Source organism: Strigops habroptila, chromosome W (genome assembly GCF_004027225.2).
Source record: "Strigops habroptila isolate Jane chromosome W, bStrHab1.2.pri, whole genome shotgun sequence".
Classification (NCBI taxonomy): Eukaryota; Metazoa; Chordata; class Aves; order Psittaciformes; family Psittacidae; genus Strigops; species Strigops habroptila.
This window is the reverse complement of record NC_044301.2, coordinates 29,527,615-29,555,052: the sequence shown is the minus strand read 5'-3', so window position 1 is coordinate 29,555,052 and position 27,438 is coordinate 29,527,615. Positions and strand designations below refer to the sequence as shown.

At 41.1% G+C, this 27,438-nt stretch overlaps 1 protein-coding gene across 3 annotated transcripts; it reads right to left on the bottom strand.

Moving 5' to 3' along the window:
• Positions 1-1,396: 1,396 nt before the first annotated feature.
• On the bottom strand, positions 1,397-27,438 carry LOC115619217 (vacuolar protein sorting-associated protein 35-like). Of its 3 annotated transcripts, none has more exons than XM_030511270.1 (17): positions 27,423-27,438; positions 21,108-21,182; positions 20,638-20,734; positions 19,731-19,854; positions 18,090-18,272; positions 17,373-17,586; positions 16,516-16,599; positions 15,945-16,054; positions 12,780-12,876; positions 12,542-12,690; positions 11,766-11,973; positions 11,071-11,226; positions 9,324-9,446; positions 8,182-8,361; positions 6,684-6,923; positions 5,820-5,963; positions 1,397-2,309 (listed from the first exon to the last, which is right to left on the bottom strand). In XM_030511270.1, exons 1-17 carry the CDS (start codon positions 27,423-27,425, stop codon positions 2,130-2,132), a joined length of 2,367 nt encoding a protein of 788 aa, XP_030367130.1. In that variant the 5' UTR covers positions 27,426-27,438; the 3' UTR covers positions 1,397-2,129. The 3 variants fall into 3 exon arrangements, with proteins under 3 accessions (XP_030367130.1, XP_030367133.1, XP_030367131.1); XM_030511273.1 differs by lacking the exon at positions 27,423-27,438 and adding an exon at positions 27,180-27,224; XM_030511271.1 differs by lacking the exon at positions 27,423-27,438 and adding an exon at positions 21,963-22,571.

Here is a 27,438-nt window from a genome sequence, read left to right as displayed (position 1 = left end):
TGTACGCTGTTGCCTGCTCTATAACACTTTTATAGCCCACCAGCTAGATATCTTCAGGTTGCCAGCAATTGACCCTGACTTCCCTCCGATCATCACCTCAACAAAGAATGAATTTTGAGGAAACCAGACAAGCTCAGCAGTGACCAGACGAGTTTGGCGGTATCATCAGCAGGCAACAACCCAATACTACATACCGTCCCTCCTGCCCTGAAAGACTATTGCAAGAGATGGAGCCTGACATCATGGACTGGATGAGTTCAGCAATTTTACAGGGATTGGTCCGTGGACTAGGGAATGATATCATTCTCTGTGTGTGGGTGTATATATATGTGTGTATATGGGACAGGGGTGATGGTGTGCTGAGAGATGTGGGATCTGAGCATGACGTGAATGGTATGGAGTAAGGGGTGGATACTGTCCTGGGTTCAGCTATAGCAATCATTTTTCTCCTTCTTAGTAGCTGGTGCAGTGCTGTGTTTTTTAACTTTCAGCCTGGGAACAACGCTGATAACACCAATGTTTTTAGTTGTTGCTAAGTAATGTTTATTCCAACCAAGGACTTTCTCAGTCTCATGCTTTGCCAGGGAAGAGGGGAAGCCGGGAGGAAGCAGAGACAGGACACCTGACCCAAATTGGCTAAAGGGGTATTCCCTACCACAGCACGTCATGCCCAGTATATAAACCAGGGGGAGTTACCCGGAAGGCCCAGATCACTGCTCGGGTCAGGCTCGGTATCAGTCAGCGGGTGGTGAGCAATTGTATCCTCTCCCCTTGTTATTTCACTAATCATTATTAGCATTGGTGGTAGCAGTAGTGGTTTTGTATTATACCTCAATTGCGGGACTGCTCTTATCTCATCCCGTGGGAGTTACATTCTTCCGATTCTCCTCCCCATCCCTCCAGGAGTGGGGGGAGGAAGGGGGGGAGTGAGCGAGCAGCTGTGTGGTTCTGAGTTACGGGCTGGGCTCAAACCACTACAAGCAACTGGCATTAAACTTACAGACCAGATCAGTTTTCACAGGAGTTGCCATTGGCAATTGCTCTACCACTCTTTTTCCTATGGCTTTTCATGTAATTGCCGCTCATCACTCCAGCACAGACCTAGAATCCAGTAGGATTTTCTACCCCTCTCAAGATATGTCATAAAAGCATTCTGAAATGTGAACACATCATCTCGGCATCAGTTGGGAAAAATACTAGGTTGGAATGATAAACTTCCACATGAGAAATGTAGCAGCCTCCCAGCTTGTCCACGTTAACTATGCCTTGATTTTTCTGTCGCTATACAAAAAAAAAAAAAAAAAAAAAAAAAAAAAAGTTCTTTTGCTTTTATGAAGAAGTTCAACATTAACATTGGATTCAACAGTGGGCCCTGAAGAGACATGAAACAAACAGGTGTTAATAGCAACTTTATTGTTTCACTGGTGCAAAATCATGATACTGAATAAACTTGTGTAATACATTTTCCCCTAAGTTTACAGTAATGAAGGTTATACATGTCTATATAGATTGCAATTTCTCTATTTTTATACTATTTGGAACAAAGTTATCTTGATAAATATGCCCTGTGCACAGTACTGGCCCTCACTCAATGTCAGAGCCTTAATATGCAAAATATAAATTCTGGTTTTGAACATGGTACTTTAAAATTCTCCAAACATGCATTAATATATTGTAGTTTTTAGGGAAAAATATTACACTTAGTCTTAAACTTGCATTAAAAGAAAAGCACAAGCAGAATCTTACAATAATCCCAGAAATCTGATGCTCTCTAAGGATCAGACAGAGTTTCAGATGACAGTCACTGCCAATTTAGAACTCTAGTGCTACAGAAGCAACAGTGGACAGAAGAGAAATCAGAACCTCAAGAGCCCTACCATGTCACATGGATTTCAAAGAAAGTTTCAGCCATACTAACTGATGAAACCTGCAGTTGCTGCTCCAACCTTTCAAATTTGTTAGAGTACTCAACGCAAGTGTTTGAAGTGCCAGATTGAACACATGAATGTTAACTTGACATTTCTGAAAGGCGCAACCTATGAATCTATCTTAAGAAAAAAAACCAAAAAACAAAAACAACCCAACACATGGTATGTAAATAAAAAGAAATAAGTACAGTGTGCATCCTCCTAAAGAACAAGACCTTCATAAATTTGCCCCTCAGATTCTGATGATTCCCTCCTCAGACGCAAGTGCTCCAGCGTGTTGTGAAAGTGTTTGTTAATTTGTTCTGTTTCTTCAGTAGACTCAAGGTTTGGGAGATCTTCTCTTATCTTCTGTATCAGCTGATTCAAAACCTGAATTGTCACCTACAGGAGAACATAAACAGAAGCTATCAGCAAGACCTGCGTAAAAGTGCATTGACATTGGCTTTAACAGACCTGTGTCTAAACTGTTGGTATTTGGACGGTTCTTAGAAATATAGGCAAGGCTGTATGCAGACAAACTGTTGGAGACTGCCTTCTCTTGCTCCTCATAAGGCCACTCTGATTTCAGAGCTTGGTGGAAATTGCCCCCATCCCAGAATATGTAAAGAGTTTAATCAGTCATCAATCTGATAGACTTATAACTTCTACTAGAGCATTTCTCTCCAGTTTATTCAATACAAATTGAAAAACCTTTAAACAAATAAAGCACATAATCACACAGTCTGTGCATTCTAACATAATCTGTTTCTTGTAGAAGTCAGTCAGGATGGTAATATCAGATTTAAAGTAGTTCTTGGTGACCAAGTCATTGCCTAGGAAAGCACATCTGCCTACAGTGTTGAGTCCTGCATGTCATGGTTTAAGCCCAGCCGGTAACTCAGAACCAAGCAGCCGCTCACTCACTTCCCCCCTGTGCTTCCTCCCCCCACTCCCGGAGAAATAGAAAGGAGAATCGAAAGAATGTAACTCCCATGGGTTGAGATAAGAACAGTCCAGTAACTAAGGTATAATACAAAACCACTACTGCTACCACCAATAATAATAACGATAAGGGAAATAACAAGGGGAGAGAATACAATTGCTCACCACCCGCCGACCGATACCCAGCCCGACCTGAGCAGCAATCTGGCCTTCTGGGTAACTCCCCCCAGTTTATATACTGGGCATGATGTGCTGTGGGTATGGAATACCCCTTTGGCCAGTTTGGGACAGGTGTCCTGTCTCTGTTTCCTCCTGGCTACTCCTGGCAGAGCATGAGACTGAGAAAGTCCTTAGTTGGAGGAAACATTACTTAGCAAAAACTAAAAACATCGGTGTTATCAGCGTTGTTCCCAGGCTGAAAGCCAAAAACACAGCACTGCACCAGCTACTAAGAAGGAGAAAAATGACTGCTATAGCTGAATCCAGGACACCACAGTACACAGACCACCACTGAATCCGAAGACTGTTTTTACATCTGCCAAGTGCTTTGAAATTCAAAATCTTATTTTCATCTCCATCAGATACTGCATCTCCTATACTTAGAGCACTACTACAGCAGGAAGCCAGTTCAGTTGTTGTGAAGTCAGCAAAGCCCTAAAATCTCTTGAGACATTCTCTCAGAAGTATAGGGTATTCATCAACATCTGCTCTTGACCAAATGACGACATCAGAGGAGATGTTGATCTCTAGTTAACCAAACAGCTTTTTCAAAAAGTTTACTAGTTATCTGCTAACAGAAAGTGTATGCAGCAACTATCCCAGATTGCAGATGCAGAATTTAAGATGATACATGACTTCAGTCTTCACTAGCAAATGCTCTGACCACACCACCCAAGTCTTGGAAGGCAGATGCAGGGACTGTGAGAATGAAGACCTTAGGCCCACTGTAGGAGAAGATCAGGTTCGAGACCATCTTAAGAACCTGAACGTGCACAAGTCCATGGGACCTGATGAAATCCATCCACGGGTCCTGAAGGAGCTGGCAAATGAAGCAGCTAAACCACTGTCCATCATATTTGAAAAATCGTGGCAGTCAGGTGAAGTTCCTGATGACTGAAAGAAGGGAAATATAACCCCCATTTTCAAGAAGGGGAAGGTCAAAGACCCGGGAAACTACAGACCAGTCAGTCTCACCTCTGTGCCTGGCAAAATCTTGGAGCAGATTCTCCTGGAAAGCATGCTAAGGCACATGAAAAACAACGAGGTGGTTGGTGACAGACAACGTGGCTTCACTAGGGGAAATCCTGCCTGACCAATCTGGTGGCCTTCTATGATGGAGCCACAGAAGTGATGGACAGCAGCAGAGCAGTTGACATCATCTACCTGGACTTGTGCAAAGCATTTGACACTGTCCCGCATGACATCCTTGTCTCTAAATTGGAGAGACATCAATTAGATAGATGGACCACTTGGTGGATAAAAAACTGGCTCGATGGCCACATGCAAAGAGTTGTGGTAAATGGCTTGATGTCCAGTTGGAAACCTGTAACGAGTGGTGTCCCTCAGGGATCGGTGTTGGGACCGGTCCTGTTCAACATCTTTGTCGGCGACATGGACAGTGGGATTGAGTGCACCCTCAGCAAGTTTGCTGATGACACCAAGCTGTGTGGTTCGGTTGATATGCTGGAGGGAAGGGATGCCATCCAGAGGGACCTTGACACGCTTGTGAGGTGGGCTGATGCCAACCTTATGAAGTTTAACCAAGCCAAGTGTAAGGTCCTACACCTGGGTCAGGGCAATCCCAGGCACTGCTGCAGGTTGGGTGGAGAAGAGATTCAGAGCTGCCCTGTGGAGAAGGACTTGGGGGTGTTGGTTGATGAGAAGCTTAACATGAGCCGGCAGTGTGCGCTTGCAGCCCAGAAAGCCAACTGTATCCTGGGCTGCATCAAAAGAAGCGTGACCAGCAGGTCAAAGGAGGTGAGCCTGCCCCTCTACTCTGCTCTTGTGAGACCTCACTTGGAGTACTGCGTACAGTTCTGGTGTCCTCAACATAAAAAGGACATGGAGCTGTTAGAGCAAGTCCAGAGGAGGGCCACGAGGATAAGAGGGCTGGAGCACCTCCCGTATGAAGACAGGCTGAGAGACTTGGGGCTGTTCAGCCTGGAGAAGAGAAGGCTGCGTGGAGACCTCATAGCAGCCTTCCAGTATCTGAAGGGGGCCTATAAGGATGCTGGGGAGGGACTCTTCCTTAGGGACTGTAGTGGTAGGACAAAGGGTAATGGATTCAAACTTAAACAGGGGAAGTTTAGATTAGATATAAGGAAGAAGTTCTTTACAGTGAGGGTGGTGAAGCACTGGAATGGGTTGCCCAAGGAGGTTGTGGATGCTCCATCCCTGGCGGTGTTCAAGGCCAGGTTGGACAGAGCCTTGGGCCACGTGGTTTAGTGCAAGGTGTCCCTGCCCATGGCAGGGGGGTTGGAACTAGATGATCTTGAGGTCCTTTCCAACCCTTACTATTCTATGATATGTCATTATCTGTTTCTCAAAATTAAAGCTTACACCAACCATTTGATGCACTCAGCAGTGACCTTTTGAACACCTGCAAGGACTTTCTTTCCCTTATGTACGTTTTAAGTTAGGTAACTCTAAAGTTAGATGAGAATGTAGCAAGATTAAGTCCTAGTAAGTTTTTATCTATTAAATATTTCCAGTATCCAAGTCCCACAGTATATAAATTCATAACTAAATGGGAAATGTTTGGCATTTTCCCCCATGTAAGAATGAAGCTTTATCCCCAGTTTTATCACCGTATCAAGAATTGACTACTCTGTTATTGCCATAACTTGTGCCTCTCATAAGAGACTACAGAGCAAGTTGAAGACACATGATTTGGGGTATAAGCATGAATAAAGAGCTTAAAAGAAAACCTCTTTTAAAAAGATGCAATAAAGAGAATGCATTTCTACTCACTGCCTCATTTTCCTTTTCATAAAAGTAGATATATCTATTCAGAATTTCTATGAAAAGTTGGACTTGCAGAGAGGGGTCCATGCACTGATTTGCTATCTTCAGAGCCTTCTTTAGGCATTCCATCACTCTTTTTCCTCCATGAAGCTAGAAGGAAGAAAACAAAGGTTAGAAGAAATAACAACCTTAGGGAGCTCCAATATCTCTTCCTTTGGCACACGTATGGCATTTCCTGGTGGTCTACCACAAACACAAAACTACACAAACTGTGCAAACAAGCTGTCATTGAAAGCTTCCCTTGCCTGACTACCACCAGTTTTACATCTTGTTAAATCAGACAATAACATGAACAGTTGTTGACAGCCCTCAATAAGATGAATGAGCTCAATCTTGTAATACATACACTAATGCATACTTTGAGAAACATTTCAAACACTGCTCTTTCTAATTACATTTTATGTCATCAGCCCTGAAGAACACACAATATTTTTTTTTATTTTTTTTTTTTTTTACATTTAACTTCAATAACATGTATCTTAAATTTGGAAGTTTAGTAGTTCACATGTAAACACACCTACTATAATAGACATGCAAAATGCAGACTGTACTTTGACAGCCAGTCTTCAACTAGTTGATGCTCCAAAGCTTGCATGGTACTTCCACCCTTAAATTTGAGTTGTCTCCATTTTTGTATGTGTACAGCTTACACTGCAGTGACATTTAGAAGCTTTATATATTTAGAATACATTCTGACAAAGTCTACATTGCTAAGTGATATATCTACTTTAGAAGCAAGTGCCTTCAGAAGCAAGATAGAACAATGTTACTGAGGTAGGATGTGTTACACTGCTGTCCCTTTATTCTTACCTCCTCTCCATTCTTGTCAGTATTTTGGCCAGACCAAAACAGATGGGCACAAGTGCTCACAGCCCGGCACTGGTCTGGCTTTTTAAGGAGCTTAGAGGCTGCCAAGGCACACTGAGTCCTCAAAGGCTCATTGTTCTCCTCACTGAAGCACTTCATCCTCTCAAATGCCCCAATTATCAAGGTGATTGCAGCCAGCTGTGCTTTTGAATCACTGATTTCATCTTCGTATAGAGAGAAGGCCTAGTCAAGGAAGAAAGCAAGACTCAATCACTGCTTTAGAACACATCACCAAAAAAAAAAAAAAAAAAAAACACCACCAAAAAAAAAAAAAAAAAAAAAAAAAAACACACCAAAAAAACCCACCCAAATCACACGTGCCAGTGACAAGGCAGTAAAGTGTCCAGTTTTACATTTGTTAAAAGCTTCAGGCGGGAAAACAGATCTTTCATTAAGAGTGTCAAAATTAAGTTAAATCCACAGACTGGAAATAAATCTTGCAAAAAATACTTCTTACTTAAGTGGTTATAGTAAACAAATGCGATCATATAATCTGAAGATTGAATTTTTCCTCATTTCAAGCATCTGTTTGAATATGGAACCTCTGTAGCAGTAGTAGTCCCTGAAGAGGATTTGGTTCTTTGAAACACATAGAACAGTAGAGCAGAAGTTGAGCAGTAGGTCAGTGACCACAGAGTAGGTAAGAAAACCATTGGCACTGCTGCTACATGGTTGAAGAGCCTTGAGAGAAAACACGAGACAAAATCTTGAGCCATCTCTAATAGAAGGTACACAATTGTCATGCTGCTCTCATCTTCAGAATTGTGCTACAAAGGCAACTGATACAAGACAGTGAGGAAAGGCTGATGTTAACTACTCAGTTTAAGAATATGCATTAGTAGCAGTATTAGAGGAAACATTAGGACAAAGCTTGCAACATGGATAACATTAAATACATTGGTTCTTTACCTGATGGGGAGGATAGCAATGTTTTTGCAACAAGTAAGGCTTAATACCAAGAAATGGGTTGAAGTGGATTTTCACAGTAGTTTCTAATAGGTTTCAACACAAGGATTTTGATTAGCAAAGCCCAGCATGACAGCTGTGAACACTGCAAATTTTAGAGAACTTCCAAAGAGGGCTTGTGGTCAGGACAACACCAGCTAGACAGCAGGAGCTGGGACACAGGCTTGGAAGCAGTGAAGGAGCATTTCATGTTGAGAAAGCTGCACTCCTCCAGTGAGCTAACTATGCAAGTAGGAGGCAGTATTGCAACATACCACATGTTGTCAGACTGAGTATTCAAATCAGTAGCAATGGAGCTTAAATTCCACAGCAGCCTGGGAAGCAAGAATTAAGATGAGGAGTTTCTACCTGGTAGCATTAGCTGTCAATCATTTCAAGATGTTTTAATCACACTGGATGGTTCAGTGTTCAGGAAACCTACCCAAGCCAGATTTAAGGTAGCACAGGACAGTAAGTGTAATAGTTGGACACTCACCTGGGACATGAATTCATAGGCCACAGTTTCATGATTCTCAAAGCCAATCTCTCCTGCAGCCAGTGCTCCTTGTAGGAAGAGACGGAGAGGCAGCTCTGCCAGTTCTGCTTTGATCAGAGCACTGATGGTCTGATGAGCAAACAAGAAGATCTTCTGGCATTTCTTTTCCCATTTGTCATCCTAGAAAAGAGAAACAAGCCAAAGCTTGAACAAGAATATTGATACAAAGAGAATCTAAATTGCAATAAGATCTGTCAAGTGCTCCAGCCCGTTTTCTTCCACGTGCCACACCAGCCACTTACTGAAGCAGTAGTGAGTGCCCTAGCAGTACTGTGTTGACCTCAGTAGGTGTTCACAACGTATTTCTTCCATTTACAAAAAGTTCATGCCCATTTTTCTTACCAGCTCATAGAAACCTTCCTCACAAGTCTACACTGAATTGCAGTTAACACAGCTATGCTTAGAGCATAGCTAATGAGGCTTTTGCTCAGTTAAGTGGAGAAAAATTCTATTCAGTCTGGAGCATCAATCAGGAAGGGAAGAGCATTTTAAAACATTCATTTTGAGGAGTGTTTTAACAAACAGCATTTTAACTTATTTCCCCACAGTATGTCCTCCATGATAAGGGAAAGTATATATTTTAGCTAACTATCTCAACCAGAAAGCATTAAAGGGCCAAGATGGATCAGTGATTGTTTTAGTGTGCACTTTTGCAACTATTGTATAAGTTAACCTACAAAGACACACTTGCTTTTAGAAACATTAAAACAGTATAGCTACAGATTATAGAATCTGATGAATTTCAATATCCAGATTTAAATTGGTTTCATGCCAGCAATTGCAGTGTCCCAGCTCTCTGGTCTCCAAGTAAAAGCAAAATCATCAGTCACCTTCATGAATAAACAACTAGCCAATTTCTGCTTCACTGTTCCTCAAGTGCTGAGGTAATTTAGTATGAATTGATAAAAATCCTCCTTAAGTTAGAAAGCATTCATATCTCAAGTAAAAATCTGCCTCGAGAGAAAACAAAAAAAACCTTAGCGTTCTGTATCAAGTTTTAGCATACCATAGCCAGACAAAATGCATTTTTAAGAAAGCCCAAAAGACACAAGTATACAAGAATTACCTAGAGGTCAACTTACCACTTCGGAGTTCTCTTTGTAGCAAAAAGCAAGCTGGTATGCAGCAAAAACCAATGGTGGCAGTGTAAAACGAATACGTTTGTTTCCACCTGCACCAAAGTGTTTCCGGGCAGTGTTTAGGATCTAGAATAGAAGCACCATAAGCCTAGAGCATTCTTGAAAACGTGTGTTATTCACATCTACAACTTAGTCTGCACTCTATGGAATAAGAGCATCAGAAAGACATGGTGCCAGCATCAGACTGCAGTATTTTTGGGGGGGGCAGGCTACATACAAGTTGCTTTACTTGAATTAAATGTGTGCAGTCTCTGTAGCATCTCCCCAAACTTTTCCTACAGCTGCTTAAGTGTTAGGCAACACTTGTTGTACTATATTAACTGCAGATACATTTTGGACTGTGCAGCAAGATGGAAGTTGCCTGAGCTTACATTTAATAATGACATCAGATACATTCTGTCCTCAACTCAATGGAAGCTACAAAAGGACTATTCTTCCTTACAGTAGCCTGTAAGAACATAAAAGAAGCCAAGTTCCATGAAAATGAACACACAGGTCTATAAGGCTTCTCATACTCTGAGAGAAAGACTATAGCACTACATTCTGGTAGCCACACCTGCAACTGTTGCCATTTCCCCCAGCTTTTAGGTTTTCATTATGCTCATTAATGCTACTTTGATTGCATTTCTCATTTTTGAGCACAAGCCACACGTACAACATGAACATGACACTACTTTGCCTTTTGCCCTTGTTCTCAACCTGCGGAGGTGGACTACGGAGCTCTCCTTGTTTGTACTGTTAGCTTCTCCCCTTCCCCTTATTTTGGGATTATTTCTATGTATTGATATAATTACTCATGTATTCTCATAACCAGAATTCTTGGGAATAACAAGAACTCCAGGTATCAGAAGAAAAATTATTCAATCCATTCCAGGCAAGCTAAACATTAGTTGTTTGTAGTAACCTGACTCCCTTTCAAAGAGGACAAAACTCAGACATGCCATATTTTACACTAAAACTTCAGAAAACAAATTTCAGAGAATTTCTACTAGAGATCAGAGTTAAAAAGTGAGTTGTTGTTTTTTAAGTGTCAGAACAACATCATCTAGTTATTACAGCCAGGTATTACCTTGCTTTCTGGTCACAGCAGTCCATCACCACTTTGAAACAAGCACTAGAAGGGAAGCTCAGTGTCCAACCCTACATGCATTTTTAGATTGCATGAATTGTAATTACTAGAATTCATGTAAATAACATGAATAAACAGAAATCTGTCATCACCCATTATTCACTGTATTAGACACTTTGGCTTGTAATGCACTAAGGTGTTCAAATTTGCATTTCAGGTCTCTTCCATACAGAATGCGTAATTTAAAGTGAGATACTGTGAAAGAGTTGTGAAAATCCCATAGTCTTGGATTTTTTCCTACTGTTCCTGTAACATAGGAAAATCTGATGCAAGTATTTGTGATGCTCATCAAGTAGTACAAACTAATACAGTTGCATCCAAACTGCCACCTTATGGGATGAAAAGTTTAAATCCACAAGATGCTTTTAAGTCTTCACCTGCTTTTTCCAAATAAAAACCATTTCATACTGGCATTAAAGATTTCACACAATGTTCTCTACTGAGCTTGTAGTGCCAGAGCAGTGACGCCCCAGTTCCCAGCTACACTGAAGTCTCATAGTAAATAAAGCAAGAACTGACAGTTGAGGGAGCACAAGCATTTCGAAGCACTGACGGCCATACCAGATACTGTTGGTCAGGGTCATCTGAATGTAAGAGATGAATAAATCTTCCCACAAGACTCTGCTCATCAGCAAAGTCCTCAGGGTCAGGATCTTCAGCAGGCTGATCTGGTTGATCCTGGATCAGCGTGGATACCAAATTCATGATAGCATCAACCTGTTAAAGGCAATAATAGCTCTGTTTAAACCCAAGTAGTCTATAAGCATAAGCTGACATCAACCGGGAGCATCTTTACAGCCATTCATAGTGCTGACAAAGCACGAGCAAAGTCTGAGTTGGTGATGCTTTAGAATATATTTGCCTTACTCCCTGAAGAAAGGTCCCTCCTAGCACAAGTGGGACAGCACAGCAGTACAGAGGAAATTCAGATTCCAAAAGTACTATCCACTCTTCTTTAGGTAATAGGCCTGGTTTTAAGGGTTCAGGGTCTTTGTTCAAACCTAACAGAAACAGTCTCTAGGATGAGGTTAGGTAAGATGTGCAAAGACAAGATATTTAAGACCATGGGTGGAAGAATTATCAAGTAGGGTAAAGCTGTGCTACTAAGATGGGAAGGCAGGGGCATGCAGACTAGGAAACAAAGCACACCCTGCATGAAGTCTATAATTCTATGATTCTAAGTCATTTAGCATGTGTTTTCAAGTCTTCAAACTGCTGTTTAAATACCTAAAATTTCAAGTTAACTTATGTCATACCTGTTCTTGGGACACAATTTGTGTGTTACAATCCAATACATTGCTAAGCACGTAACAACTCATGCTCTTCCTGGACTCATAATCAAAGTATTCAAAGAGTGGGTGAAAATGTTTTAGTTTCAGAACTGTCAGGATATTGTTGTAAGTATCAACAGGGATCTTCAAAAGTCTAGTCAGTTCCTTTGAAACAGCACTGCTTGTTGCAATACTAAAAAAAAAAAAAAACAAAACAAACAAAAAAACCCAACAAACAACCACACACACAAAACAAAACAAACATGCAAAACAAACAATTAATCAATAGTTCACACATACAGACAGATTTAAAGTCTGCCTCAATACCAATTCTGATGCATAGCACAACATCTAAGCAACTTGCTGCTAGGGAGAAAGGAAAAGGTATCAAAACAACTCATATCTTGCTCTTTAGGATGTACAGTGCAAAATGCACATTTTAAGTTGCTGATAGCAGAAGCAGAGATTGTGGCTGCAAATTCAGCAAGGGGAGAACTCGAGTGCTGTAAGGGATGAACAGATAATGACTACACACAGCTTGGCACACACATTGTGTAGCTGTAGAGCTGCGCAATAGGATTTATGCACAGGTGAACAAGTCCTGGTTAGTCAGTAGTGTATCATGATCCTCTATAGCTTGGCCCAAAGGCAGTAATCTTACACATCAAGCATGTCTCTGCTATTTTGCTAAGTATGAAATGTAGAAGTCAAGATTTTAAAGTATTAATTGTCACACCAGAAAGAATGCAGGAGACACTTACTGTTCTAGATTAAGTTTATTGAATATTTCCACAGTTGTCTCTAACACCTTATCAATGTAGTCAACACGGTCCGGGTAGCATTTCATAGCCAAATTAATGAGAGAAACTTGCAAAGATACCACATCCTCTGAGGGCATGTCCTGGCGAGACTGAAATTTAAGACAGCACTGAGTGGATAAAAAAAGCACATAACTCTGCAAAACCACCCCAAAACTGCATGCAAGAATACCCAGCATACCTGTATAATAGTAGCCACCTGCTGTGAAAATATGTCAAACAGTTTGATATCTGCTGGGATACCAGGTCCATCTTCACGATGTGCAAATAAAGCTAACCTGGTAACAGATAAAGGAAAGCCACTTGGTCAGCAAAGTCTTTTGACTCCTCAGACACAGGCCAGAAAGAGATACTGACAGCAAAAGCAAGTCTTTTGGTATATTTACAAGCTCTATTACAAGCAAAAAGGAAATTAATGGAAGTCAGAAACCTCAAGAGCAACTGAGCTTGGTAAATATCAGTCCTGGAAAAGAGTGTTGACAGAGATGGCAAGATGAAGAAAGAGCAAGAAGGACGTTTTGTAACCCCATGTTTTTCCAGCTAGGAGCAAGTGTGCTGTTCCAGCAAAGAGATATTCTACTCGGCTGATGGAAAAGCAAATATCCTGCATCTATTCAGTGATATTACTGAAGTCAGACATCCAGTAGCATTCTCTGCAAAACAGTCTCCAGAGGAAAAAAAACAGAAGAAATACACTAACTTAACTATACTTTGTCTCCAAAGACAGACCAACATGTTTGGTACTTCTACTGTTTGCAAAAAGCAAAATACAAAGAAAATTTGAAGTGGAGAAGAATTTTTGGTTCCCACCCCCCCCCCCCAAAAAAAAAAAAAAAAAGTAAACAAAGCAAAAGATCCCTATTCAGCAAGCATCCAAAGGGTGTTGTAGAGCTATCTCTATCTGTAACAAGAGAAAGTCATGTCAACCACTGTTTCTGCAGAAATCAGACACAACATAAGAATCACCACAGGAAGGCAAGCACCTTACCAAGGCTGCAGCTTTAAAAAAAAGCTCAGCATTGCTATGTTTGCTTTCTAATTGTTAAGGGATTATTCTATACTGAATTAGAGAAAGACCTACAAAAGCATTTAGGAAAAAAGCACCTGATTGAAATTTTTTAAGTTATTAAACTTTAATTCTGAATGAACTTTGAGTCTGAAACAAAAAGGCAGGTAAGAAAAGGCTGAGGTGCCAAGAAGCTTCGCTGCTAGGAAAAGATAGACATTGAACTACTCTTATATTTCATTAGGGTGGTAACAAGCAGACTTTCTAAAGCCAGGAACAATCACTGCCTTTTCTCAAAGGGACAAGGCAGCTTTTCTTGGCAACAGCTCAGAAGGTAAGGCCAGCATGCTACAAAGTATGATAAGTTGCAGGCAGATGGCAGCATAATTAAAAGCTGTGAATGGTTTAGTAAGGCAAGAAAGATCCCAAAGCAGCGAGACTATTTGCAGAAAGATTCCGTAATGAGAAAGCCCCATGGGAATAGGGACTACAGCTTCACAAGCTTCCTCAGCAGTCACTGATGTTCGGTTTCAATTATTCTATGTCAGCTGAAATAAAGATAAGAAATGCCAACAGGCACTACCTCTATGGGGCAGATTCATACCTTAACTACACAATACTGAAACACACAACAATTGCTCCTAACGACTCCAAATCCAAACACAATAACAACATCTTCCCTACATGCATGGATTCCAAGAACAGATCCATCCTCCAACATTTGCAGTACCATTACAGTCAAAAGCACAACTTGCCATATTACAAAGATGATGATCATCACACCACCATGCTTCTACCTTTGTCCTATAGCCAATTGAGAAAGCTGTGGAAGACATTATTAGTGGCCCAACAAAACACAGTAGTGGTAAGTCTAGGACAGCAGGCTCACTCTTAAGTTGGTTGCTTACTGTTGTTTGTAACAGTGAAAACTTACTGTGAAAGTAACACCAAAGCTGTTTAAGTCCTCTAAGTAGACACGACCACAAAAGCTACTTGAGGAAAACCTTCTTGCAAGAATCACATTGCTATGCGCTAATGTAAGTGAGAAGCTAGTAAAAGATTGTGACTTCTGTCGAAAGCAGTCACAAGTCTCAGAAATTAGACTGCTATAGGCAATGCTTCTGAGGATTTGAGGGTTTTGTGGGGTTTTTAATTTATTTTTGTTTGGTTTTTTGTTTGTTTTGGTTGGGGTTTTGTTTGTTTTAAGCTAGCTAAATTATAAAAAACCTCAGGCACAGCAGCAAAGCATAGAAAACCAATGAATTCCCGTGAATATCTCTGGATGAAGGCAGAGCTGCTTCTCTGCCAAGTGCACAAATACTGAAAGATACTCCAGTAAGACTGAAGTCCTGAACAAATAGATCTGATGTAACCTGAAGAAAACAAGCTACAGATTTGTTAGTAAAAAACTACAAGATCCTAAGTTATACCATTCATGCTTAATATACATGTTCCATCTCCAGACATTAAAGACAAAGAAACAAAACCACAACCATACTCATTGTTGAATGCCAGTAGGACTCAAGATCCCTACGGCAACTGAAGTCCATACATTGGTACATGGACCAAATACACAAAGGTACACATGCTTGTGTGCAAATGCAAGGACAAAGATTTTCTGAGGCTTCAAAAAGCCAGGAAAGTGCACTTCCTTTCTGCAGTAAGAAAGTACAGGCACTCACTGATAATCTGTGTTGTTTCCTTTCAGGATACAAATCAAAACTTCAAGTTTGATCTTAAAGGTCTTTTCCAAACTAAATGATTCTATGATTCCTCCCCCATATTTGAATTCAGCGCAAGCAGTTTTAAGCTGTACCTCCACAGGAAAAACACTTTTGGGAGAACAGGCAGGAAGTTAGTGGTAAACTAAGAAATTAAGAAGGTAGCTCCATTTCCTACTAGCTCTTTTCTGAAGAGGTGTTATGTTCTCTGATCAAAATTGCAAGGTAAAGCATCCTTGATATATGATTTAGCCATGAGGATTTTCAGGGTTTCAAGAAGTACTTATGACTGACATGGCTGTCAAAGCAGAATATTGCTGCCACTTTAGCTCAGAAACATTAAATTGGTTGATACTAAATGGGTTGTTTTCTGGCTTAATCTGTTTACAAGTTTTAATCAGTCCTTAAAGCACGTTTCATTGGAAGCTGTAAAAGCAGAGTCCAGAGGGCAGAAGCTATAATGGTCTTCACAGTCTTAATTACAGCTGATGGAAAGACACAGAAACAGTGAAATTACATGATATCAAAAATGGAAAGCTTTCAAATGCTGGAAGAATTATCATCTTGCACACAACACAAACTTCATTTTGAGCCAGTTTCCACCCCCTTGGTCACTCACCTGTCAATTAAAGCAATAATTATATTTTTCACATTCACATTTTGGTGCAGCTCAGCACAGGCTCTGAGAAATGGGTTCAAGGTTTGGAGGTGAAATTCATCTGGGAAAACCTGAAGTTTTAGATCAATAGTCATCAAGTTACAAACTGAATTTGCCCATTGTTACACAGCAGTAAAATGCAACAGAGTAATTCTAAAGCAGATAGCCACATAGTAAATACAGACCAGCCTACCGGTGCTTTAGGGCTCCCCAAGCTGACCATGACCGGGTAAATACATGAAGCAAAAGGTGCAAGACAAGAAGGTAACTTGAGGGACCAGCTATCTATTATAATTCATACTGCAGGCACTGCAGCTCAGATGCTTACAAGCTTCTGCAGCAGAAGCAGCACAAAATCAATTAATCTCCACTCCGCCCATCTATTAAAAAATATGTGACAAGGCACTAGGTAAGAGTCCCAGTGATGAAGTTTTCCAGTTCATGAAGAAGAGGTGAAAGCCTGAATCTGACTAAAAATAGAGGAGTAAGTGTCCCTGTGTCCCATCACTGCAATGGAATTTAAGCAGCTCACCTGTATGATGCACTCCATGAGGTACTCCTGAGCTAAAGCATCTCTACAGTTTACAACTTGCTCCAATATTCCAGACAGAACAATCTGGAATAGGAAAAAGAGTCTTACAGTGATTTGACAATTACTTTCTAAGTTTATATTCATACTTGCACATTTAATCCAAGCAGAACAGTATTTCTAACATTTCTCAGCTTTTTCTTTATGTAAAAGTTTTCCGATAAGAAATCCCAGGTTTCAGCAGTTCCATCCTTCAGAGAAGGGGGGGGGAAATCTCCTGGTCTCAGACATTTGTCCCTTTCATACACTGTACAATCTGCAAGCTTTGATTCAGAACGTCAGTGCTACTAGCTTTGCTGGCACATACCACTACTCATGGCCTCAGCAGCACTGCTTAAAATAATTTTCAGCAGCTATATGGTAGAACTTTCAAAGGACAAACTTCTAAATAATGTATTTGCTTGACTATCATTTCATGCAGTAACAGTTCTCTTGAATGCTTTGGGAAGCATAGCTTCATTTAACTTGTAAAGTCTATCACAGAACTTGCTATGCGTACACATCCCTTAAAACTTTCCTTCTGGATTCCCATTTTACTTACAGAATGAGTTTGTTTAAAGCTTCTTGTCAACATTGCACACAAGCTTAAAGGAAAAATGCATGAGTCATCCTCAGCCTCACAACACATTACACAGCTCCATTAGCATTCAGGACTTTTCTTCAGGTGAAGAGTTTGAGAAGCACCAGGATTACTGAACTTTTAACATAGCTGTAACACTTCAAGCTGCCTATTTGAAAGCCCGAACTGGTTTCATTTGGAAAAAGTAAAAGAAGTCAAAAAGGATGGACAGATATCCTACCTGCTTGTATCGCTCCACATTAACACCTTCCAACTGACTGAGGCGAACCAGGTTTGTTCCCACTAGGATTCTGAGTTCCTGCCTTTCTCGCTCCCTTTTCTCTCTGTCCCGACTATGGCCCTGGTGTTGCATTCGCACCCAAAGTTTGTTCATCTCAGCAAAGTTCAGCAGCACAAAATCCATTGAATCACTGATGTCTCCAGTGGTTTCTTCACTGCAATTGAGAACGGGTTAGGAACAGGAAAAGCTTGTCAGAGGTATTCATCCTTTCATCTGGTGAACATCCAATTTTAAGATGGTAGGAGGGTAGGGAAGTGTGTAGTGGGATATCTGGGCTCATAAGAAAGGTTAATACCCTCCCTTGTGAGAAACCTTAGTTCTAAAAGAGAATTCTTAATGAACAGAACACCTGTTAGAACACTACAGACTTGACAGATCTACTTATCTCGAACCCAAAGACATACAGAAAACCTGAATATGTTCTGTTTAAAACAATTTTTTAAAAATTCTTCCCTGTGAGGGTGGTGAGGTGCTGGGCACAGGGTGCCCAGAGAAGCTGTGGCTGCCCCATCCCTGGCAGTGTTCAAGGCCAGGTTGGACAGGGCTTGGAGCAACATGGTCTAGTGGAAGGTGTCCCTGCCCATGGCACAGAAGTGGAACTGGATGAGCTTTAAGATCCCTTCCCACCCAAACCAGTCTGGGATTCTATGATCTTACTCTGCTTGCTCGCCTTCATCTGGTAAGATATTCCTGGTACATTGCAAGAGATAGTTCCTAAGAAAGAGGCCTCTAAGAGGATGCTGTACTCCACGGCACATCTCCACCAGGTCTTTCAAAATATCTTTCCTGGACTGTGGAAATGACTTGACATAGACGACACCTACTGTTATCAGGAGATACCTGCAAAAGGCACAGAATCAAACAATAAACTGTAAATAACAACAACATACTTAAAGGCAACGGTTCCTTTCTTCCATCCTGGAAGTATTACCAAAGCACAGAAGGCAATACAATATCATCTAGGTCCCATAATTTTGGATATTAAATTAACTTTCAACTCCTGTTTTCCTTTGCCAGAGAGCACAGCAAGTCTGAACAGCCACCTGGCCTCATCACAATGCTTTACACATTGAATCTTTAAATGCTTAGCATGCATCAAGTTCTGAATGCTCTCAGATTAGCTTGTCTATACTTCCAGCACCCCACTAAATTGGAAAACAGCTCCAGCACATGTAGATAAGTAATCTGCTATGGTGAAGCAGTTAAGCCTCCTTCACACTTTAGTCTAGCAGGAGAGGTATTATGCTCTTCACAAACCCCCAGGCCTGTACTCATTCCTTCAGCATCTCTGTATTAAGCAACTGGTAGAAGGGACATGCAAGATTTAAAGGACTGATGCTCCAGTGTATTGGACTCCCCTTCAGCTTAAGAGAAAAAACTTACAACACTCAGAACTTTCACATATTCTCTTTAGAGGCCTCAAGCCTCTGATGCCTCTGTCTCCTGCATGGATGTGCACAGAACCTCCATGAAAGCACCAGAAATGTTCATGAGGGATAATGAGAGTCTACATCAAGCAGGCGAGAAGACAACTCAAATGATTATGCAGAGGGGTAAAGACATTGTGGTAGTCATTAGCCAAATTCCAGAAACTGCATGAGGATGCAGCCTTATGTCTCCAAAGCCTCTTCCTGGCATGAACATGTCAGGAATTAATAACTGCATTACCAAACAAAATCCGAGTCCTAAGTCTGAATATCTAGATCTACTCCAGCCCAATGGTCACATATTTAAAGATAAGCCTTCCAGTATCATCTCTAGCATGCTAACACCAAAAGCACACATTCAGAACCACAAAGCTTTTTAAAATTAAGTTACAGAAATTTTCAGCTTCCTTCTCACACTTCTTACCCTCCAAGAAACAGACAGTTATGAAGCATCTGCTCTGTGTGAGGATCTAAGACCTAGATCCTCGGGTACAAATTCATTAACAGATAATTGAAAATGCTAATAAATGTGTAACCAATCTCACTGATCAGAATATGGTACTAATCTTCCACTGACCAGCTCTTTACCCAAAAGACAACATTTTTCCAATATTAAAGTGCTTCCATCTTGGTCATGTGCAAAACCAACACACTGGCAGGAAGAACTGACCTTCTGCAGCTAGCTGCACTCTTGGCCTAAATCTCAGAAGTTTCATAGCAATCCACTCTTAAGATATGCAGAAATACTGTTCACCATTGCAAACTGAAATCTTGCTGTCAAGCAAAAACACAGAGTCAATCATTATTCTGAACCCAGAGTCCAACCATTATTCGCTATTTTTAACACACAGAGTAACATATATACACTTACAGTCTTGGAATAATATTTCCAGCATACTGTACTAGCTCATAAAGGTCTGCCACTTTCCTTCCTTTGGCAAATTCATCTGTCAGGTAGACTTCCAAGTAGTGCAGCTCATCAGAAATTGCCATGTCTTTCTCATAGTTAAGGATTTTAATTTAAAATATCTAACAGGTTTACATAGTAATTTGTTCATTCACACCAAGGAGGAAAGATGCTGTACCAAATACAATCATGCCCAAGTAGGTAGTACTTCTGAAACAACAATCACTATCAGGATAAACATGCACAACTAACCCCAAGCCTTCAATTGTCAGTTTTAGCACATTAGAAAAGGTGAAAAAAAACCCAAGTCAAAAGAGCAAGCAAATTAATGTGATTGAACAGAGTATCTAAAGTAAAGGCATACTATGTGTTACAGAAGAACATCACCCACACCTGGAGAAAGCAGTATTTTAATATATTCACATTCTGTTCCTAAGTCTCATGAAAAGGCTCCCCTTCTTCAGATACCACAGTATGCACAAGTAAACACACTGAGGAACTGACTTATGATTAGAAGCTAATAAAATAACGAAGGGCAAAAAATAAGTTGGCCTTACAGATTTTTGGGGTAGCATACTGTGAGCAGAGCTGTTTTACAGAGCTGATATTTTTATAGAGCTAGACTCCTGAAGCCTCCCAAAAGAAGATATAAAAAACATTAAAGACCTGCTTTATACCAAAGGGAAAAGATGAACTTACACAGTGAGCAAATAAGTGCATATTCTCCTACAATATATCTAGATAACCAAATACTGAGGAGAAAAGTGCTAGTAAATACAAGATAGATGAGATGCCATTGTACCAAAAAGGCAGATGAACATTTCATTCAAAATTCAGCATTTTAACTATTTGTTTCCTCTTCAAAGGATACAGAGCTCATAATAGCTCTTTGGAGATAACATAGAAGTCCGCAGCTCACCAAGCATGTTGGAAGCATGTTTCAGAGCATCCATGAGCTTGTTTTTGTCCTACAGAGGAAGAGAGAATATTCTGTAAGAAATACTAGGCAACTACAGTATTTTAGAAAGCTACACTTTTATCCTTTTAAAAAAGCAGATGGAGGATACACACTGCCAGCAGACCACTGTTAGAATTCCTCTTTCCCTGCTTCTTGCCCAACAGCACCACTTCACTGAAAGCCACAGTTTATTAGGCTGCATATAACTTAGACTTATGATGCATATAATCACCCGGCATCACAGGATACAAGACAAACTTCTAATCTACCACCTATACATAACTTGGGTTACTTTTCCTCACAGCACTGGAGATTAGTATTGATTTACTGGCTTACTCCTAGCAGACAAGAAGCCTTGTTGCATTTTAAAGTCACATTCTTACCAAGCATCTCTTCATCTGGAAAGACTGCACCTTCACAGCCTGAATGGCTTCATCCAGGAGTTTTTCCTGTTCATCCTGAGGAGATTGCTGTGTTATTGGCTGGAAGGAAACAACAACAAAAACAAAACACACACAAAAAAAAAAAAACAACCCCACAAACACAAAAACCACCACCAAAAAAACTCCCAAACAAACAAACGAAAAAAAACAAAAACCCCAAACCCCCCCACACCACCACAAACAAACAAAACCCCAGAACTCAGTAATTTTTATGAAGCTGTTTATTACTTGATTCAAACTGGGTTCCCTCAGTTTAGAACACAGTGCAAGTGACACTGTAGCATGACCACTCAAGAGTTATTGAACAGCTGTGTGATACATAAGGGAAAAAGCTCCCAGGATGCCGCAAAAACCTCAGGTCAGGGAGGAGATTGGTTATGAGTAGCCTGTGAACACCACTGCTTCTTGGAGTGCAAAGCCAAGGGGATGGAACAGGGTCAACTTTTCCCTTCTAACATTTAGAGGTCAAGAATCCAGTGCAAGTATCTGGCAAGAAAAAAGCTTCAAGAGAATGCAAAGACATCACTATGCTGAGAGGAAGCATTGTTACTTCCTTACACAGAGCTTCAAAGCAAAGCCCAGACTGCACAGATGCTTTCCTGTACTCCCAATTCTCAATTACCTGCTGTCTGAGCCACAGAACTCTATTAAGGACAAGTTTCAGACAAGCAAAGGATAAAGTACAGTTAGTGCTTTCTGGAAGGTAGAAGTGACTTACAAAAAGCAATAGAAAACTGAAGAGAAGCAACAACTCTTCATGTCCACTATTTATCTCAGTGACCCTCTTCCTCTTACCTCTCCTCAAAGGCCTTCAACATCTTTTGCCTTTCCAAGGATCATGCTGCATTTCCTTATGATTCAGAGACTATCCTCTTTTTAACTAAATCTCAGTAACGAGCTAGCAGGCTATGAGCTACATCACCCTAACCTTCTTAAAACCAGTATCCTCAGTACCAACTCCTCCCACACACCCCATGCGTGCAGTCCCCATAAGTGTCTTTTAGGCATTGAGGTTAAAACTGAGGTCTTCATTAAAATAGAGAGGTTTTAATTTATCAGGAAATTCCTAGTTATAGAGCACTGCAGCCTTGGCACACCCCTGTTTTCTCCTGTATTTAATTAGGTTCTTGTTCTGCAATTGGAATCTTCCCTAAAGAGTCACAGACAGTATCTCCCCCTTGCTTTCCCCTGTACCCTTTTCCACATACAGGAAACAGACAATGCCAAGCAACACTCTTATTGCCTCCATCACACCCAAATAGGCAGTGAAACTGCCCTTGAAGGTTTTCCATCACCCAGCTAGACAAAACCAAGGCTGATCTGATCCAACATTGATGATCCTGCTTCAAGGAGGAGGGTTATAGGAGATAAAGGTTCCTTCCAACCATCACTTCTATGACTCAATGTGTCCATTTAGTCAACAGAAAAAGCCACCTATGCTAATTAGGGTGACTGCACCTCTTACAAAGCTCTCTCTATAATTAACAAAGTGCAGATCTTTCAAGAAACAATTTAAACATAAGGCAACAATAGCATCCATGGCTAGATGACCCTACTTCCCAGGCCATTCAATAGGTAAACTCTTAGAAAACCTCCAGCTGTGAAGCAAGAATGTTCTGCCAGCAGAACTTTGCTGCAATTGCTAAGCTTTATTTATTCCACAACAGATCAGAACTTCAAGGAACAGAAGATAACAGTGCTGGGACCAGTGTGCAACAGATACCAAAACATCATGTAACAGACTTGTTGAATTATGTCTGTGCCAGAACATGTCACACTACCATCCCCTGAACCCACACTAGTGCTTTAGAGAAGATACATCACTACTGAGCTGAATGTCATATGCTGTAACCACATCAGATCTATGTTAAAGCACAGCCAGAAACAGTGCAGTAATGTTGACACTAACCACAACTTCCCATGCCCCCTTCTCCTAATGAGCATTAAGCTTACACAGCCACCAGTCCTGCTCTGCCATCCCCAGTTGTCCACAGGGCTGAGTAGTGCTGGGAGAGCTGTTTAGGCTGTAAAGCATCAAATAAGCTAGAAGACTAGCCCAGCTGATTCACAGTTTACCATTCACCCTACAACCACATAAAACATTGCAAGCAGGACTATAAGAAAGCAGCCTTTTGAGAGCAACACCAAGTTAAAGCATTTATTGAAATGCTTATTTGCTACAGCCCCAAGAAGTGGTTGGCAGAGTGCACGTGCATCACTTTCCTCACTTTTGGTGTGAAAAAACACTGGTTAAAGCATAATGGCTACTATGAGTTTGAGATTATGTTTTACATGATACCAATAATGACCTCATCAGAAATACCTAATACACCTTCTTATGCAACTTTAACCACTGCCTTTTAGCAACAGCTAGGGAACTAATGGAGTTTCAGAGCCTTACTGTCGGACCTAGCTTTCCCATTTATAATGAACCAGAGTCAGCTTTACATCAAATTCTGTCTACATCAACAGAAGACATTGACAGTATTTCCATTTCTGCTCTAAATTTGAGCAGCAAGGTCCCACACTGTATTCAACACTGGGACTGTACCAAGTACATGACTGAATTCATTGACAAGCATTTCCACATTACCACAAGAGATCAGCTTTTTTTCTTCTGTATCTCTTCAAGATTAAGAGTAAAATCACATTTGTATGTGTTCCAATATGACGACTGAGAAGGTGACTGGTCTAAACAAGATGTCTGTACTACAAGGGTACTGCACTTCATGTCTAAAGACAATATTGGCATTGTACAGCCACACAGGTAGCGAGATAACCTACCACTGCCACAAGCATACAACAGAAGCAGCCTGAGGTGGTGTTTGTAGCAGCTTCACTTCTATATGAAGAGAAAACATCTTAACAGCAGCACCACTGAACAAGTTCCAACTCTTTCTTACTTTTCAAAGTCTGAGTATTTATCAGCTTATCCTTTTCTTTCTACTTCAGAAAGCAAGCTACTTTCAGCTTCAGAATTACAGAGGTTTCCACACATGGTTATCATCAAGTGACACACAAGATCACATCAAGATACACACACACATACTGATATACATGCCTGAAGTTTGAGGAAGTTGTGGCAAAACACAACTGAAGGAAAGAGAACATACAGTAAAAGCCTACCAACCACAGTTAGCAGGGTACACACCAAACTGGAAACTAGTTCTTCTGTCAGATACAATGTTGAATAAAGCTGGTTATGTTCTCTATTTTGCACTTTAAATTAGGAACGTAATAACAAAAGATGGCATTTTCAAGTGCTATTTTATATATATATAAAATAAAAAAAAAAAAAAAAAAAAACAACACAACTGTGCTGTGGAGTCCTATGCCAACCTACAAATGAGAAACTGGAACATAAGCTTTTGAAGCGGAAGATACTTTGACACTACAGAAAAGCAGCAGTACTCAATGATCAAGGCACAAAATGTCCTGGCTCATCAACAACACGGACAATAAGGTATAAACTCCTGCATGAACACAAGATAAGCAATTTATAGGCTTTTAGAAATGCCTGAGCCTTACCCCCATTAGATACACTGCAAATACTGAGGAAAAAAAAAAAAAAAAAAAAAAAAAAAAAGGAGAGTTGATGCAAACACAATTTTCTGCTTTACTTGTTCATTAACCTTTTTTCCTCTGAAAAAAGGTTTAAACCATGACAAGCGACAACGAAGCAAGGGATAGAGAACTGCCTCCTTCAGCTGCACTATCAGTTTCTGCACAAAAGACCATAGCCTTTGTCTAGCTTTGAAGAAAGGACTATCATAAGTTACCGCAGGCAAGTTATGGAAGTCACAAGACACAGCAGCTGAACTCAGCAGAGGTTGAGGGGAGCTGGCTTTTGGTGTGGGTTTTTTTGGTGTGTGGGATTTTTTTGTTCCTTTCAGGTTTTGTTTCTGTTGTTTGGGTTTGTTGGGGGTTTTTTTCTTGTTGTTGTTGTTTGGGGTTTTTTTTTTTTTTGGTTTTGTTGTTTGGGTTTTTTTAAATAAAGGCTGGTGATCTGTAAGTTGCCTTGGACTTGGTAAACAAAATTTATTTTTTTTTTAACCCCAAACTAGCTTGGGAGAAGTCTACTGCATGGCTGATTAGAGTAGGTAATACAAGTTATCCTGCAGATAACAATTAGAAAAGTGTATTATCACAGCAGCAAACATAATTCTAGATCATGCCTTTCCTCATAATATCAACTATTCTTCAACATACAAAGTGAATGTTATACCTATTGCGTAGAATTTTCTTATTTTCTAATAGCTCCATGGGAAGACTTCATAAGATCCATACTTAATTTCATACTTGATTTAGCTGCACTCTGTAGATGGCTATTATTTTAGGTCGATGTGTGACTAGTTAGGATGCTCATTTCACTTAAAAATCTGGTAACTTGCAGTACTCAAGAGAATTACATAGTATTGAAATACAGCAGAACTCATGGCAAGCTTATGGAGCCTACCAAACAGCTTGAATTGTGGCTATACAGGTACCTTAAGCTGGATGCAGAGTATAAATAAAACGAGCAGAAGGTTTTGCTTCTGTTCCATTCTAAAGTGCATTTTCATCTAATCTCCAAATGATTAAATACTTTTCTTTAGATAACTGATGTGTTCACAGCCTGTTCCACACATTACTTTTCCTTCTGTTTACTCACATGCTTGTGCTTAGTACCGTAATGAATGAGATTTATCCAAGGAGGTTTTTATGCCTCTTCCTAGTTGGATTTATTAGGACTACTACCAACCAGTCACCCTTGAGACACTTAAAATGAACACTACCCAAGAGAGAAGATGGGTTAGCTAGAGAAGCAGATCAGGACAGCTGCCGGCCTACAGATGAAGCCTGGGTGCACGCAATGCAATTCCGTAAAAATCATTGAGCTGCCTGGAATTCACCAAAAACGCATAAGCATTTTATACCACATCGGAAGCATTATTCTGCAATACTGAAGGCAATTCCGGAACTTCTATCTCACAGTATAGGAGCTCAAAGATGAATCAGAGAGAAGAAAATATTTTTCACATATTTAAACTGGTACTTACTGCCACAGGAAGCCACAAGACATTAACAAGAATCAAGGGGCTGGACTTTTATTCAGGGGATGATCAAGAACAACCAGGGCCCTCTTAAAATAAGTCTTGTTAAAGGCACTTAAACATCTATGTAGATTTAGCATTTTGCATCACCTAATTAAGTTTTTTTCCCATTCATCTCTCAAACAACATTACAGGTTTTGCCCCCTCCACCTCTAGAGGATGTAGTATTAAACTGATAACAACATACGCATAAAAGTCTGCCCCAAAAGCCTAAGAACTGTGCAATTCCTGCTTTATAAAGCATGCAGTTAATTTCTGCCTCACTATCTAGATACTATTGCTACTAGTTTGTTTATACTCCACACTTAGGTCAATTAACATGCTGTGATGGTTACAGCAAGTGCTGCTTAAAGTTTGATTGATTATTAAATGCTGCAGAAGACACAGACAGACTTTGAGTTTTACTAGGAAAATTGAATGTCCCCTTATTTTTACTGGAAACTGAAAAGCATTTCTCAATAAGAGCTATTTCTATGCTGAAATTTCAGGTTTGCCTCTCTAATAAACACCAATGTGTGCTTCAGAAGTTTTATGGAGCTGGGCTCAGCAACGCAAAGCCACCTTCTCTGCAAGAAGAGAAAGGACGTTCGCTAGGACAGTCTGAAACCGCGGTCCTGAAGGGTCGGGAGGAACTACCCCGGGGGAAGGCTACTATGCGGACAAGAGAAGCACACCTGCACAGCGCCAGAGGGGACACAGCCTAGGGCCAGCAGGAGCAGCACGCTACAGCACACCTCAAGTCAGGCCACAGGTGCGGCAGGGGTTCCCCAGCCAACACACCGACCTGCGACCTTCCCTGCGGCCCCACAAGCGAACTCGGTGCAGCCCAGCACAGCAGCGACTACTTTAACCCAGGCAGCCGCGGCCCACGGGCAGCCGTCACCACCGCGCGAACCACTACCGCGGGCCCAGCCCTCACCTCAGCCCCACCCGGGCCGGGCGACGGCCTCCGAGCCCGGCTCCGGCCCCCGCACCCGGCCAGGCCCGCCCTCGCCGCCCGCCGGGCGCGGCCGCTGACAGCGCTCCCGAGTAGGAGCCCCCGGGTCCAGCCCGGCCCCGAGCGAACGGGCCTGCCCCTCAGCCACCAGCGGGTGCGGGACAGACCCCTCCCACCCGCACACACAGCAGCGACCGGGCCGCACCCAGCCCTGCTGCCCCTCACCATAGTCGCACCGCCG

Excerpts from the sequence above, each read along its gene's own strand:
- LOC115619217 (XM_030511270.1), bottom strand. Across the intron at positions 19,855-20,637 it reads AAAGAGCTATTATGAGCTCT|ACATGGCAATTTCTGATGAG; the intron begins GTATCCTTTGAA and ends ACTATGAGAAAG. Across the intron at positions 16,600-17,372 it reads ATGTGGAGCGATACAAGCAG|ATTGTTCTGTCTGGAATATT; the intron begins GTAGGATATCTG and ends TTCCTATTCCAG.